At 43.5% G+C, this 13,310-nt stretch overlaps 1 protein-coding gene across 1 annotated transcript in view; it reads right to left on the bottom strand.

Moving 5' to 3' along the window:
* Nucleotides 1-154: 154 nt before the first annotated feature.
* The window catches only part of LOC137434017 (integrin alpha-8), a 158,190-nt gene continuing 145,034 nt past the window's right edge, over nt 155-13,310 (bottom strand). The window contains exons 26-30 of the mRNA XM_068126607.2: nt 11,819-11,914; nt 11,591-11,704; nt 5,277-5,378; nt 3,942-4,064; nt 155-3,753 (exon numbers count right to left, since the gene is read on the bottom strand). Of these exons, the coding sequence (XP_067982708.2) occupies nt 3,661-3,753; nt 3,942-4,064; nt 5,277-5,378; nt 11,591-11,704; nt 11,819-11,914 (528 nt within the window). The 3' untranslated portion in view covers nt 155-3,660. The remainder of the gene's footprint in view (nt 3,754-3,941; nt 4,065-5,276; nt 5,379-11,590; nt 11,705-11,818; nt 11,915-13,310) is intronic.

The raw sequence follows: 13,310 nt of genomic DNA, 5'->3' as shown, positions 1-13,310 counted from the left end.
CACACATTAATACCTCTCTCCCTGGCTGAAAAACATCAGGTAGGCAGTAGATAACCGGATGGACATTTAAACCTAGACAAGACATCTCAGAGGTGAGCGTGTGCACCTCTCGGCTCTCCTGCCCCTTAAAGTAATTCATCATGAAGCCAAGTGCTGAAAAGATAAAGCAGGACCTTTATTTGCGTATGCAGCATGGAAAACGAGCGGATAGACAGCACCAGTTTCTTTTAATGTAAAGCACTTTCTGAAAATACAAAATCCATGTACAATATTTACAGCATAAGAGAAAAAAATAAAAAGGTTTCCTGTCACCACAGGCAATGCAAACCGATCGCAACCAATCGGTGCGAAAGAGATACGCTTGCAATGAGCATGGTTTAAAGAAAAGAAAACATGTTCCTGTGTTAGGTCGAAACACTTTCTGCTCATACGGTGAAGTACACATGGCAACCTTCGTGCAATGTACCGACACAATATGTCATACAGCGGAACACCGTTTGTTTGTGAGAGCAGAATAGCGAGTGTATTTTGTGCCCTTTTCTTGAAATCCACAATATAGACGTGCAATCATTTACACTCCGGTTAGATATTAGGGCTTCTTTTTTTAATTTATACTCAAAAGTCTTAAGTCGGTAACTCTTTCAAATGATTCAAGGTAAGGTAAGGAAAGAAAAAAAAGTAAAATTAAAATCAATAATTTTAGCAACTCGAGCTGGGTGACCGAAATCGTAAAATCTGTTGGAAATCGAAAATGAAATAAAAATTCCAGAAGCCATTGTGGGTCATGGTGACTATAACGAGAAAAGGTTTGAAACACAAGGAGCAGTCATCAGAATTTAAAATAAGACATTGCTTGAAAAACAGCAAAAGCTCATATAGTGCTAGCAACACTTCATACAGGCCAAGACAAGCTCATGCAAGTACTTCGTTTACAAGGGTACCACGTATATACGCATAACGAGGTACACTGGCGAACATCGGTATCGGTGACCATGAGTACCATGTGAACATGTATGCGTCCCTTCGATGTCCGAACCTCATACAACATTCACGCGCTGAGGTAGGAGACAAAATATGTCGAAAACTTCTCTGTTTACTGTTTACTAGCATCTACTGTTTGAGGCAAGTGGGTTTTATGAACATTATTCCACCAGCAATGAATTTTGTTATCTCCATGAAATAAAAGCTTTGGTCGGAGAAATTACAGCAGATTGTTCTTGAACACGCAACCCATGACGATACGTGCTGAAACGAGTCGTGTTTTGTCTTGAAGGAAGTTCAATTTGGAAATCAAAACAATTGTTTGACACAAGCTACCATCTATTTCAGAAACCTGCAAGGTGATATCATGAAAAAAAATTTGGGGGACTTTTGGGCCATATCCAGTACATATTAGTACAGGAGAAAGGTATTAGGCCGACACCTCAACAGAACGACCTGGTGTAACAAGGGAAGGGAATAACAGTCAACCACGATGTGTGGACTATCGTCACATGTACACCAGACCGAGTGTGCAGGCAGATTGTCCCCACTCTGAAGGCGATTAATGAGCCAGGTGGGTTTTCCCCGACAATCCCATAGTCACGTGATAGTTCTCCCAAAAGCACCTCGACTTCCTGAACCTTACAATCCAAATCCCTAATCCCTAACACCTTAATCCAGTTGGATTTGAACACACAACCTCAGGGATCCCAGTCCAGTGTCGTTACCAAAAAGCCACTACTGTACCCACATACCCCCATTACTCCCCTCTGCCCCAACCTTCCTTTCCTCCACTATTCCCCAAACAACTGAACTCCCCTAATGTTCCATTCTCTCCAAACACGTCGCACCAACCCCCTTCCTTAAATACAATATGCCCATGGCCCGATATCACGCACTTGCAGCCACCTCCAGTTTAACGGAAATTAAACACAACTCGTCAAATGAAATGCAGAGATCATTTCATCATGGGAATACGGTAATAAAATACATGTACGCATCATTCTGCCTCCGGTATAAAACGCAGTGGCAGAAAAACCTTTATTTTCAAATCCATAAATTAGTAAACCTCGATGCACTTATACATAAACCCCTGATTGGAAGGAAAAGAATAATAATAATACAACTGGATAAATCATGTCATTACGCAAATGAGTGAACATCCACAGACAGATGTTTTGTTTTGTTTTCTTAAGAATCTGTTTTAAAGCTTAAAAAAAGAATGGATTTAAAAAAGAAAACTAAATGTACAGTCAACAAACTGTCCAGTGCAAAACAATGTTTCTGATCGAGTTCAATAATACACCAGGCAAATTGAATCTGCAACAACAATGTCATCTTGAGGATAAATACCAAACTATGCAGTGTTCTATTGACATTCATCACACAAATATTGCACACTGAATCATTTTTTTTATATTTATTTATTTATTTTGGTTTTCGTCATAAGCTAAGGCAATTATGAGGTGTGTAACTTTGGAAGCGATTTTCTTATCCAATAGGAAATTGCATAGTCAGTCACCGAGCGTTAACCTGAAGTTCCGAGTTGTCGTGGTGAACTGCCGCTCATCTTCGTGCGAACGTTTCCGTCGTCGCTCAAACCGTGGCTTCTTGTTTTTCAAAGGGAAAAACATCATACTGCAATATGCCAATATCGGTTATGTGGAACCTTATAGAATCGAGAACGGCTTGGCCGATGTCCACCAAATTGAGCAAAACGTGCTGGGGGTATCTGTGAGCCAGTGTTGGGTTCAATTAAAACTGGCCCCTTTCCCCCATTGAGGGGAGGTGTGGGATGACCTGGACAAAAGGCAGAGTAATGTTGCATATCGGTCCGGGTAAAATTTGAATATAAAGGAGGACGGGGTGCAACCAGCATTTATAGAAATGGGGGGTACAAGCAGAATTTTTATAGGAGGGAAGGGGATGCAACCAGAATATGTATAACGGGGGAGAGGGATGCAACCAGAAGTTTTGTTTTTATAAAAGAGGGGAGGCGGGGTGAGCTGTACACAGCATTGTGCGAGATATTTCGCCGACACCGTAGTTCGCTCCGGGAGGGAGCGGGTATTCACTAGTAAAATAAATACAAAATAAATTGCTCTAGCATCTTCTGGGCCGAAAGCGGGAGGCCCAGACAACAAGGAGGTGTAGGGTTCGAAGGCAATACATGATCGTCTTTCAGAGCCTGTAGAAGTGTTCCCCGGACCTACTGGTTGACCGAAGTCGAGAATGTGGGTTTTCTGAAGGTTTTTGAATTCTGGAATATGAAAAACCGCTGATGAAATGTCCTCATTATTCGATGGCGGCTTTTTTTTTTGGACTGTGGATTTTTACCCTGAGTTTCGAATAAAGATAAACAAAGGACGTTTCAAACTGAGTGGTCTTCCGATTTTAGCCTCGGCCCCTTCAGTATCATATAGGTAAGAAATTAACAGAGGAAAATTGGCAAAGTAAAACGGATTTTTCATTGGAGGCAAATAAGCTAACTTCACTCGCCTCTTCCCTCCATGTCTTCACTCCGAATTACCGAAGTCAAATTGCTTTACTGGAGTCTCTCCGCTTCTATGCGATGGCCTGGCAGACCAGAAGCCAGACTTGCGCATGACGGATGTAGTGTGCAGCAGACCGTTCCTCAATTCCAAGTCAGCAGTACGTGATGGGAAGAGGGGGCCGATGTCAGGCCTGTGTGCCGTTCTGACGAGGTTTCAGAAATGCCTTTTCGGCGGGAAACTCGTTGTGTAAGAAACGGTCTCGCTTGAAGAAGCCACACTGCGAAACAAAGCAACATATTCATTGCCAACCAGAAATTTCCAAATTAGCACCTGCTGAAGAAAGTAACTATAATGGTATTTATCTCTGGCCTAGTCTAACAGTAATGGAATGTAACTTAAAGAGCCAAAGCAGTTCAACAGTCAAGGTACCTGTCATGATAAACTATCACTTTAGGCATCACTGACCTTCCACAGGGCATAAACCAGCAAGGAAAGAAGGAGAAGGCCAGCCAGGACGGCGAGGAAGATCACGTGGTATGGGACAGGCCGCTTGAACTCTCTGATAATTCTTACAATTGTGGCATTCACCTGAAAGTAATAATGCATATAAACGAGGGGTACCTGTGATTTATTTTTCTTACTTGGTACCTGTGAGCTAGACATGGTCACAATTAGAATGGGTTAGTGCTGATTGGAAATGTTGAGGGAAAATATTTTTGTTTTGACTTCCTTTGGATTGGACTTCAAAGGCCAACTTATTTAGGAAAGGAAGACTTCAAAAGCTGAGATTGTTGTTGCACTTTGACTTCAACAAACAATGAAATCAGTTTCTAAAGAATGGTGATTTACCTCCAACACCAAAGGAGCGTTTGGTGCGTGCTTTGAAATTTGTGGATTTTCTCCTTCTCCTACTGCCAAATGACATTTTCTTCGATTTAACAGCTTGGAATATCTGAGTTTACCAAAGTGAGGAAACATCTCCCAATATTACTGAAATCTTTTTACGACATAGCCCATAGGGCAAAGCCATCTAGAACAGTGTTTGTCTGTCTGTATGTATGTATGTAAGTGTGTATGTGTGTATGTATGTATGTCCCCTCAAACGTATACCAATCAGAGCTGAGGATCTGGTCACATGACAGGGTGATGTGGTTATGTCTGATGTCATTACGGCGGTACGGGGGCTGACTCTCCACACTCCGCCATTTTGATATATATATATACCGTTCATGCGGAACATATCGTCGAACCTCTCATATATCACAATCGCCATGCCCTACCTTTACGCTTTTCATTCAATGTGAAACAAACAAACCAATTGTTAAAATGACCATCAAATATCGAAAGCATCGGCGTTACGTCTCTTCCAACAATACGGTACGTACCCAACCCTTGTGGGGTATAATCTAGATTACAGTAGATCTTCCCTCTGTTCTGGAAGTAAAACTTACCTCACGGATGTCTGGATTCCTCCAAATTTCTTTGTTTAATTTTATAAACAGCACTAGCGACTGTTTAAAAAGCTAATCATATGTGTTTGTGGTTTATAATATTTTACAAGCCCGGCTACGCCGCTGTTAGACTTCCGGTCTTGTTTTTTTTATAAATTGATGTTTTTATCTTCCATTCCATTCTACTTCCATCTGCCCCATCCACAGTCTTTATCAGGTTTGAAAGTGCCAGCAAAAAGTTTACACTACAGTGAAGGATACCTGTTTATCAACTGTGTGAGATATGACTGAAGCCAAAAATATGCAAAAGTACAACAAAAAATCTGCACAACTCAAGATTCATACTTACAATGATGCTACCATGAGGTAATTCTTCCGGCAAGATGGGGAAGGGCATCTCCATGGCCTGGAAGCTGACTCTCGTTTGCAGCATCACTGCTGAGTTCTCGGCCTGAAGAAGAATCATCTTACTCTGAACATTCGTAAAATTACTCTCCTCATCACCATCATTATCATCATCATCAATATACCATACTCTTGAGAGCATTGATGCTGCCGGAGCAGTTTTTTGGCAAGCGTTATATTGTGTGCTGTGCCGTTGTCTTCCCAGCAGTCTGGGCAAGAACCTGTAATTTGGCAATTTTGGCAATTTGGAATTTGTCAGGCACACTGTGTAGGATATTTTGTGATAGTATCAGATGTCAGAGGAAATACAAGATGTCAAAGGAAAAGAAAAAAAAAAAAAAAACAGAGATGCTTAGACATTTTACTGATGTGGAGAAAAATACATCGCCAACGCCATCATAGAGGTCGGTAATAACCATCCAGGAGGATTTAGTGGTGACTGTCAAATTTGTACCACACAGTTGACTTCAGCAAGACTTATAAAGAGGCCTTGCAATGTCTGAACTAGGTTACGTTGTTAATGCTTCATTTTGTACGTCAACGCTCCTCTCGTAATGCATCATGTGATAACTGTGTCATCCTCCACATTCACCTTATCTAATATCAAACAAAGTTTCCTGTTTCCTCGGAGAAAAAACACGATGAAAGACATTGAACAACTTCTCCTTCTTTCCTTTTCAGCACATGGCTGGGGGTAGCACACAAGTTTCGTGTAATGCACCGGTGCGGCTTTGCCGGCTTATGCAGTGCCCTCTCCTGGTCAGAGCAGGAATTTACAATTTATTCAGGGTGCCGAGATAGCTCACCTACTCTTCATGAAGGACATGGTGGGATCTTTAACGTCCACCAACTAATGGTAGCAGATGGGAAGCCCAGTTTAATGTCCATCTGATGTTATCAACGATTTACTAAATCCTCTTTGCCTTTAATACCACCTTTTCATTCTTACCACTATCTCTATCCCGATTTCAAATTCTTGTCCTCCATCTTGATCATTATGCCCTATGATCCATTCCCTCTTTTTATCCCTAAATCCCTCATTCTCGATCACTATTTCAAATTCTTGTCCTCCAGCTTGATACTATCATCCTCATTCTCTATCACTGAGCCTCGTCCTGGAGGTGGGGTTGCTATCTTTACAAAAACTCTCTTTCTCACTCGCCGTGCACTGCCCTCTCTCCACCTCACCCCCAGGAATACCTCTGGCTACGGCTTCCCCTTCGCTCCCACCTCTTGTTCATATGTGTGTTGTACCATCCACCAAACAGTGATGACTCCATCTACATCTCGCTGTCTGATAATATGGACCAACTTCTATCTACCGATCCCAACTCTCTCTTCCTCATATGTGGTGATTTCAATTGTCACCATGCCAGTTGGCTGGGTGTGGGTACCTCTCTCACCAGCCATGGCTGCCCAGCAAAGGACTTGTGCGACTCACTGGGACTGACACAATCTGTCAATTTCCCGACCCGGATCTCAGTCAACGGAGCATCTTCTCTTCTGGACTTGGTTATGACTAACTTCCCTGAAAATGTCTGCTGCTCTTCTTCTGCTCCAATCGGCTCATCTGATCATGTGCTTGTTAAAGTGGACATCCCTCTGACAATTCTCAGAGAGCCTCCTCAGCATCGACGAGTCTGGCATTTCACTCAGGCCAACTGGCACGGTCTTCAAGCAGCCATCAATAATCTGGACTGGTCTCCCATCTCTACCGCCTCTGACATCAACTCATCCTGGGAATTCTTCCAAAGTAAATTGCTCTCTCTCTCTCTCTCTCATGCACAGATTTATCCCATCTCGTCTTCAGTTGTCATACCCTTCCTCCCATCCATGGAAAACGGAATCTTGTGGTGAGGCTGTTGCCCAGAAACAACTTGCCTTCGTCTCCTGGAAAGCAAATACAAACGGAAGGAAATCTCATTTCCTTTCACAAAGCCCAAAACAAGTGTGTGTCCACCCTCAGGAGAGCCAGGAAACAATATCTATCCGTTCTCAAGACTGAACTCCCTTATCTCTTCCAAATCCTGGTGGCGTCTGGTCAAATCTGTTTCTGGTGTTGGTTCCCGCTCAATCCCCTTCCTTTACCTCAAACGGCTACACAGCTGACTCCGCACGTGAAAAAGCTGAATGCCTCAACTCTGTGTTTGCCTCTAAATCTTGTGTCCCAAACCCATCCCTCTCTGTACCCACCGTACCCAGTCATACCCAGCTGCTCCTGGACTCTGTGTCCTTTCCTCCTGACAAGGTGGAAAAGTTTCTTCAACCCTCGACTCTGATTCTGCAACTGGACCTGACGACATCAGCCCACGGGTCCTAAAGTCCTGTTCTTCCGCTCTTTCACTCCCTCTCTCGGTTCTCTTCACCCTCTCTTTTGCTCAAGGTCATCTGCATTCTGCTTGGAAATCAGCCAACATCACCGCTTTACACAAAAAAGGTGCAAAAACAGATCCTAGCAACTACAGACCACCAATCAGCCTTCTCCCAATTATCAGCAAAGTCATGGAATCCATCATTGCTTCGGATATGAAATCTTTCCTCTTCTCCAATGGCTTGATCTCTGATCATCAATTTGGTTTCAGACCAGGTCACTCTACTCTGGATGTGCTGCTTCTGCTGTCTCAACAATGGATGGAGGTCCTCAATGCCAAACAGGAAATTCGAGCTGTCTCCCTTGACATATCACGTGCCTTCTATACGGTCTGGCACCCCGCCCTGCTAACCAAACTCTCCTCCTTTGGTATCCATGGAAATCTCCACGCATGGCTGGCGGACTTCCTCGCTAGTCGTAGTCAACGTGTGGCCCTGAATGGGTTTCTCTCATCTCCTCTTCCTGTTCAGGCTGGAGTTCCCCAAGGCAGTGTTCTGGGCCCTGTGCTTGTTCTGGGTCTTCATCAATGATCTCTCCGACTCTCTTGAAAATCCTTTCTATCTCTTTGCTGATGACTCCACTCTCTGCCGCTCCATTCCTCATCCATCAGATCGGCAGTCTGCAGCCTCCTCACTCTCTGCAGACCTGGACAAAATCACAGACTGGGCAAACAAGTGGAACATGTCTTTCAATCCTGACAAATCTCACACTCTTACAATGTCTCTCCGAAAAGACCGACTGGACAACCCTCCCATCCACTTTCTGAATAATCCTCTCCAAGAAGTTCTGTCACTCAAGCTTCTGGGTCTCACTATCTGCCATGATCTTTCCTGGGAAAACCACATTTCAAATCTGGCCTCCAAAGCCAGTCGCCGACTGGGCATCCTCCATCGTGCGAAGTCCTTCCTTGGCACACCTGAACTCCTCGCCACATACAAGGCTTTCATCCGCAGCTCAATGGAATACTGCTCTCCCCTCTGGGCTGGTGCTCCTGCCTCACACCTAGCTCGTCTTCACGCTGTTGAAACCAAAGCGTTCAGAATCATTGGAATCTCCCGCGATGAAGCTACCTCCGAGGGCCTTTCACTTACTCACCGCAGGCAGGTTGGTGGTCTTTCTGTCTTCTACCGACACCTCTCCGGCCTTGCTCCTGCAGCTCTCTCTGGGTTCTGTCAACCAAATATTCCTACAGGTCGCACAAGATCTGCCAGCAACCCTCTCATGGTTAAACTGCCAAAATCAAGACTCTCTGCTCACCTTCACTCCTTCATTCCTCTTTTATCCTGCCTCTGGAACAAACTCCCTCACTCTTTTCAATCCCACTCCTCCCTCCAGGTCTTTAAAACAGCTGTTCACCACCATCTCTTATCCAAACTCCCCCATCTAAAACCTTGATCTTTTCTACCCCCGCTAATTTCACCCCAAATCCACTTTTTTGAAATACCAACTTCTTCCTGGAAGTCCTTGGTGTCCTTGTGTTTATACTTCTCCCCCCCCCCCCCCCGGCCCCCCCACCCCACCCTTCCCACGCCACCTCCCCCCAAGCCCTCTCCCTCCCACACATTCCCGATGTCCCTGCTCTCAAATGTTGCGTTGATGTGCTTCCCCTTCTCTCCCCATCTTGTCTACCGCTCCCCTTTTTATATACTTTGTTTGCTTGTCTGTTTGATTTGTTTGTGTGATAAATGTTAGCTCTTTCACGAGCCTCGATTCTGAATACAAAAAAAACCAAAAGAAAAAAAAAATGCTCTGTGATCCCTTCCCTCTTTTTATCCCTAATTCCCTCACTCTCTATCCCTATTTCAAATTCTTGTCCTCCATCTTGATCATTAAGCCCTATGATCCCTTCCCTCTTTATATCCCTAATTCCCTTATTCTCTAACCCTATTTCAAATTTTTGTGCTCCATCTTGATCATTAAACCCTATGATCCCTTCCCTCTTTTTATCCCTCATTCCCTCATTCTCTATCACTATTTCAAATTCTTCTCCTCCATCTTGATCGTTATGCCCTATGATCCCTCCCCTCTTTTTATCCCTAATTCCCTCATTCTCTATCCCCATTTAAAATTCTAGTCCTCCATCTTCATCATTAAGCCCTATGATCCCTTCCCTCTTTTTATCCCTAATTCCCTCATTCTCTATCACTTTCAAATTTTCGTCCTCCATCTTGATCATTAAACCCTATGATCCCTTCCCTCTTTTTATCCCTCATTCCCTCATTCTCTATCCCTATTTCAAATTCTTGTCCTCCATCTTCATCATTAAGCCCAATGATCCCTTCCCTCTTTTTATCCCTAATTCCCTCATTCTCTATCCCTATTTCAAATTCTTCTCCTCCATCTTGATCGTTATGCCCTATGATCCGATCCCTTCCCTCTTTTTATCCCTAATTCCCTCATTCTCTATCCCGATTTCAAATTCTTGTCCTCCATCTTGATCATTAAAGTCAATGATCCCTTCCCTCTTTTTATCCCTAATTCCCTCATTCTCTATCCCTATTTCAAATTCTTGTCCTCCATCTTGATCATTAAGGTCAATGATCCCTTCCCTCTTTTTATCCCTAATTCTCTCATTCTCTATCCCTATTTCAAATTCTTGTCCTCCATCTTGATCATTAAGGTCAATGATCCCTTCCCTCTTTTTATCCCTAATTCCTTCATTCTCTATCCCTATTTCAAATTTTTGTCCTCCATCTTGATCATTAAACCCTATGATCCCTTCCCTCTTTTTATCCCTAATTCCCTCATTCTCTATCACTATTTCAAATTCTTCTCCTCCATCTTGATCGTTATGCCCTATGATCCCTTCCCTCTTTTTATCCCTAATTCCCTCATTCTCTATCACCATTTAAAATTCTAGTCCTCCATCTTCATCATTAAGCCCAATGATCCCTTCCCTCTTTTTATCCCTCATTCCCTCATTCTCTATCACTATTTCAAATTCTAGTCCTCCATCTTGATCATTAAGCCCGATGATCCCTTCCCTCTTTTTATCCGTAATTCCCTCATTCTCTATCACTATTTCAAATTCTTGTCCTCCATCTTGATCATTAAGGTCAATGATCCCTTCCCTCTTTTTATCCCTAATTCCCTTATTCTCTATCCCTATTTCAAATTCTTGTCCTCCATCTTGATCATTAAGGTCAATGATCCCTTCCCTCTTTTTATCCCTAATTCCCTCATTCTCTATCCCTATTTCAAATTATTGTCCTCCATCATGATCATTAAGCCCGATGATCCCTTCCCTCTTTTTATCCCTAATTCCCTTATTCTCTATCCCTATTTCAAATTCTAGTCCTCCATCTTGATCATTAAGCCCTATGATCCCTTCCCTCTTTTTATCCGTAATTCCCTTATTCTCTATCACTATTTCCTCTCTCTTTCACTGTACATATACCTGTCACTGGCAAACCAGGCAATGAAGAATAACAGGAATATCTTCTTCTATAACCCTATTTGGGAACGTCTGTTTGTTCGGTTGTGCCTCATGGACAGCCGAAGGAAGTGACTTAGAGATGGAAAAATTAGTCCATGGGGTGTAACTTCTCATAACAAAAATCATGGGCGACTAGGGGCGTGCCCAAGGGGCGTGGCAGCAGAGCGTGCTAAAGGGGCGTGGCTTCCTCCGACTATAAAAAGCCCGCTACAAAAAAGTGACTGACTATTTATTTTCCGGCCAACGCCGGGTAACTCTGTTAGCATTTAATAAAACAAGTAAGTTACCTGTCAGGTTTGAATAATACTAAAATAATTAAATACTATAGTTCTCCTATCTTGAGTAAAATTCTTGTCCTCTACTTCATTGCTGTCACTCGTTGAAAGCTCCTTGCGTCATCAAGGTGACTCATATCTACCTGAAGTGTGAATGCCCTGAACGCCAGATGTACCTTGTGGAAGAAGGAGGCCCACAGGCGTGAGTTGATATAGAGGACGGTACTGTCGCGTTTGGGAAGATGTCCAACCTGGCAGTGTATCTCCAAGCATCCTCCGTGCTCACAATCCTGCATGGTTGGGAATAGAAGCTTTCATCGCGTATTCGAGTCACAGTGAGTAAAGCATGATGAGGTTCAAGGTAGAGTATCCATTGGTGCAATCCCAAATTCTAAAGCACGTACTGCGATTCGTTGGGTGTTTGATCTGCGTGAATTGTCCCGCCGCACACGATCAGGAGTCTTGTTCGTATGCCAAGACCGGTTCTGTCCTCGTGAGATCTGAAAGACCAAAAAGTAGTTAAATAGTAGGCTCTTCATATCGGTATTTGAAAATTTCAGATTTGTTAACCTGAGAGTCTGACAAAAGTTTTATAAACCTCAGCATGCATTCATGAGGATGTAAACATGAGGCACCAACCGGTACAACGTACCTACAGTTTCCAGTCAAGCAAATGACCGAATGTACATCAAAAGTGTGTCGGCCAACTTCTCCTTTGACCATATACTTGGAAACATTGAGATCTGCTTTGTATTGCAGTATCTGAGGCTAGTCGTGGAGCTGCCACATATGTACATCTCATACACGTGGACATACAGACGAATACACGAGACAACTAGAACTACTAGAGAAGACAACACAGGACTATTAGGCGAGACAAACACAGCCAATGGGCTTGACGGAAGTGTCGTCACTTCCCAGAGCACTCTGGCTACCAGCGACGTCACAACAATGGCGCCGCCATTTTGACCACACTCAGTGGGGCATTTGCCAAGGAGTGATTTCCTCCTCCCCATGGGTGCCAACCTTGTTGTTCGTGCTCTAAACCTTTTAAATGCTCAACGTCAAGCATGGAAGGAGCACGTACCATTTTAAAGTTTTTAGTTATGACTTTCCTGAGGTTTGAGTCGCCAACCGCGGAGAGGTCCCTCCAACCATTACCCCACCGAGTCTGGTTGAAGGAAAACTTTCCACGATCTGATGAACATTTCCACAATTTGCGCAAATGTTGCACATCTTTCTTTCCGCATCCTTGGCGATTCTTCTCAATTATACCCAGATTATTTTGTGTAAAAAATCTCAACTCATAGAAGTGTTCCAAGACAGAGCAAAAAGGCAATGGGCTGAAAGTGATGGAGTGGGACAGCAGGTGGATGCAATAAGCAAGGGTATAAATAAAAAGGAAAAGAGAAGGGCAGGGGAAGAAACACAGAAACCTGCAAGGAATAGGATAGGGTTAGGTATGGTTGATAGGAGTATAATATATCACTGGTAGAGATGGGGATGAAATGAAAGTGTTATACCAACTACCTGAAGTCCTTCTTTTTTTTTGGTATACAGAATCGAGGTTCATGTAAGAGCTAACATTAATCACAAAAAACATAAACGGACACATAAAACATATAATAAAGGGAGTGGGAGACAATATGGGGAGAGAGGGGGAAGCACACAAGTACAACAGTAAAGAACATGGACATCGGGTGATCTGTGGGAGGAAGAGGGCTTGGGGGGAGGAGGCGTGGGAAGGGGGTGGGGTGTGGGAGAGGCATAAAACACATGGACACTGCTGGGACTTCCAGGAATGAAGTCGTCGGTATTTCAAAAAAGTGGATCTGGGGTGAAATTAACAGGGGTAGAAAAGATCAAGGTTTTGGATGGGGGAAGACAAGATATGGT

This window comes from Myxine glutinosa, chromosome 10, assembly GCF_964187855.1.
Source record: "Myxine glutinosa chromosome 10, kmMyxGlut1.1, whole genome shotgun sequence".
NCBI lineage: Eukaryota > Metazoa > Chordata > Myxini > Myxiniformes > Myxinidae > Myxine > Myxine glutinosa.
The sequence above is the reverse complement of the archived record's forward strand: the minus strand, read 5'-3'. Positions and strand labels throughout refer to the sequence as shown.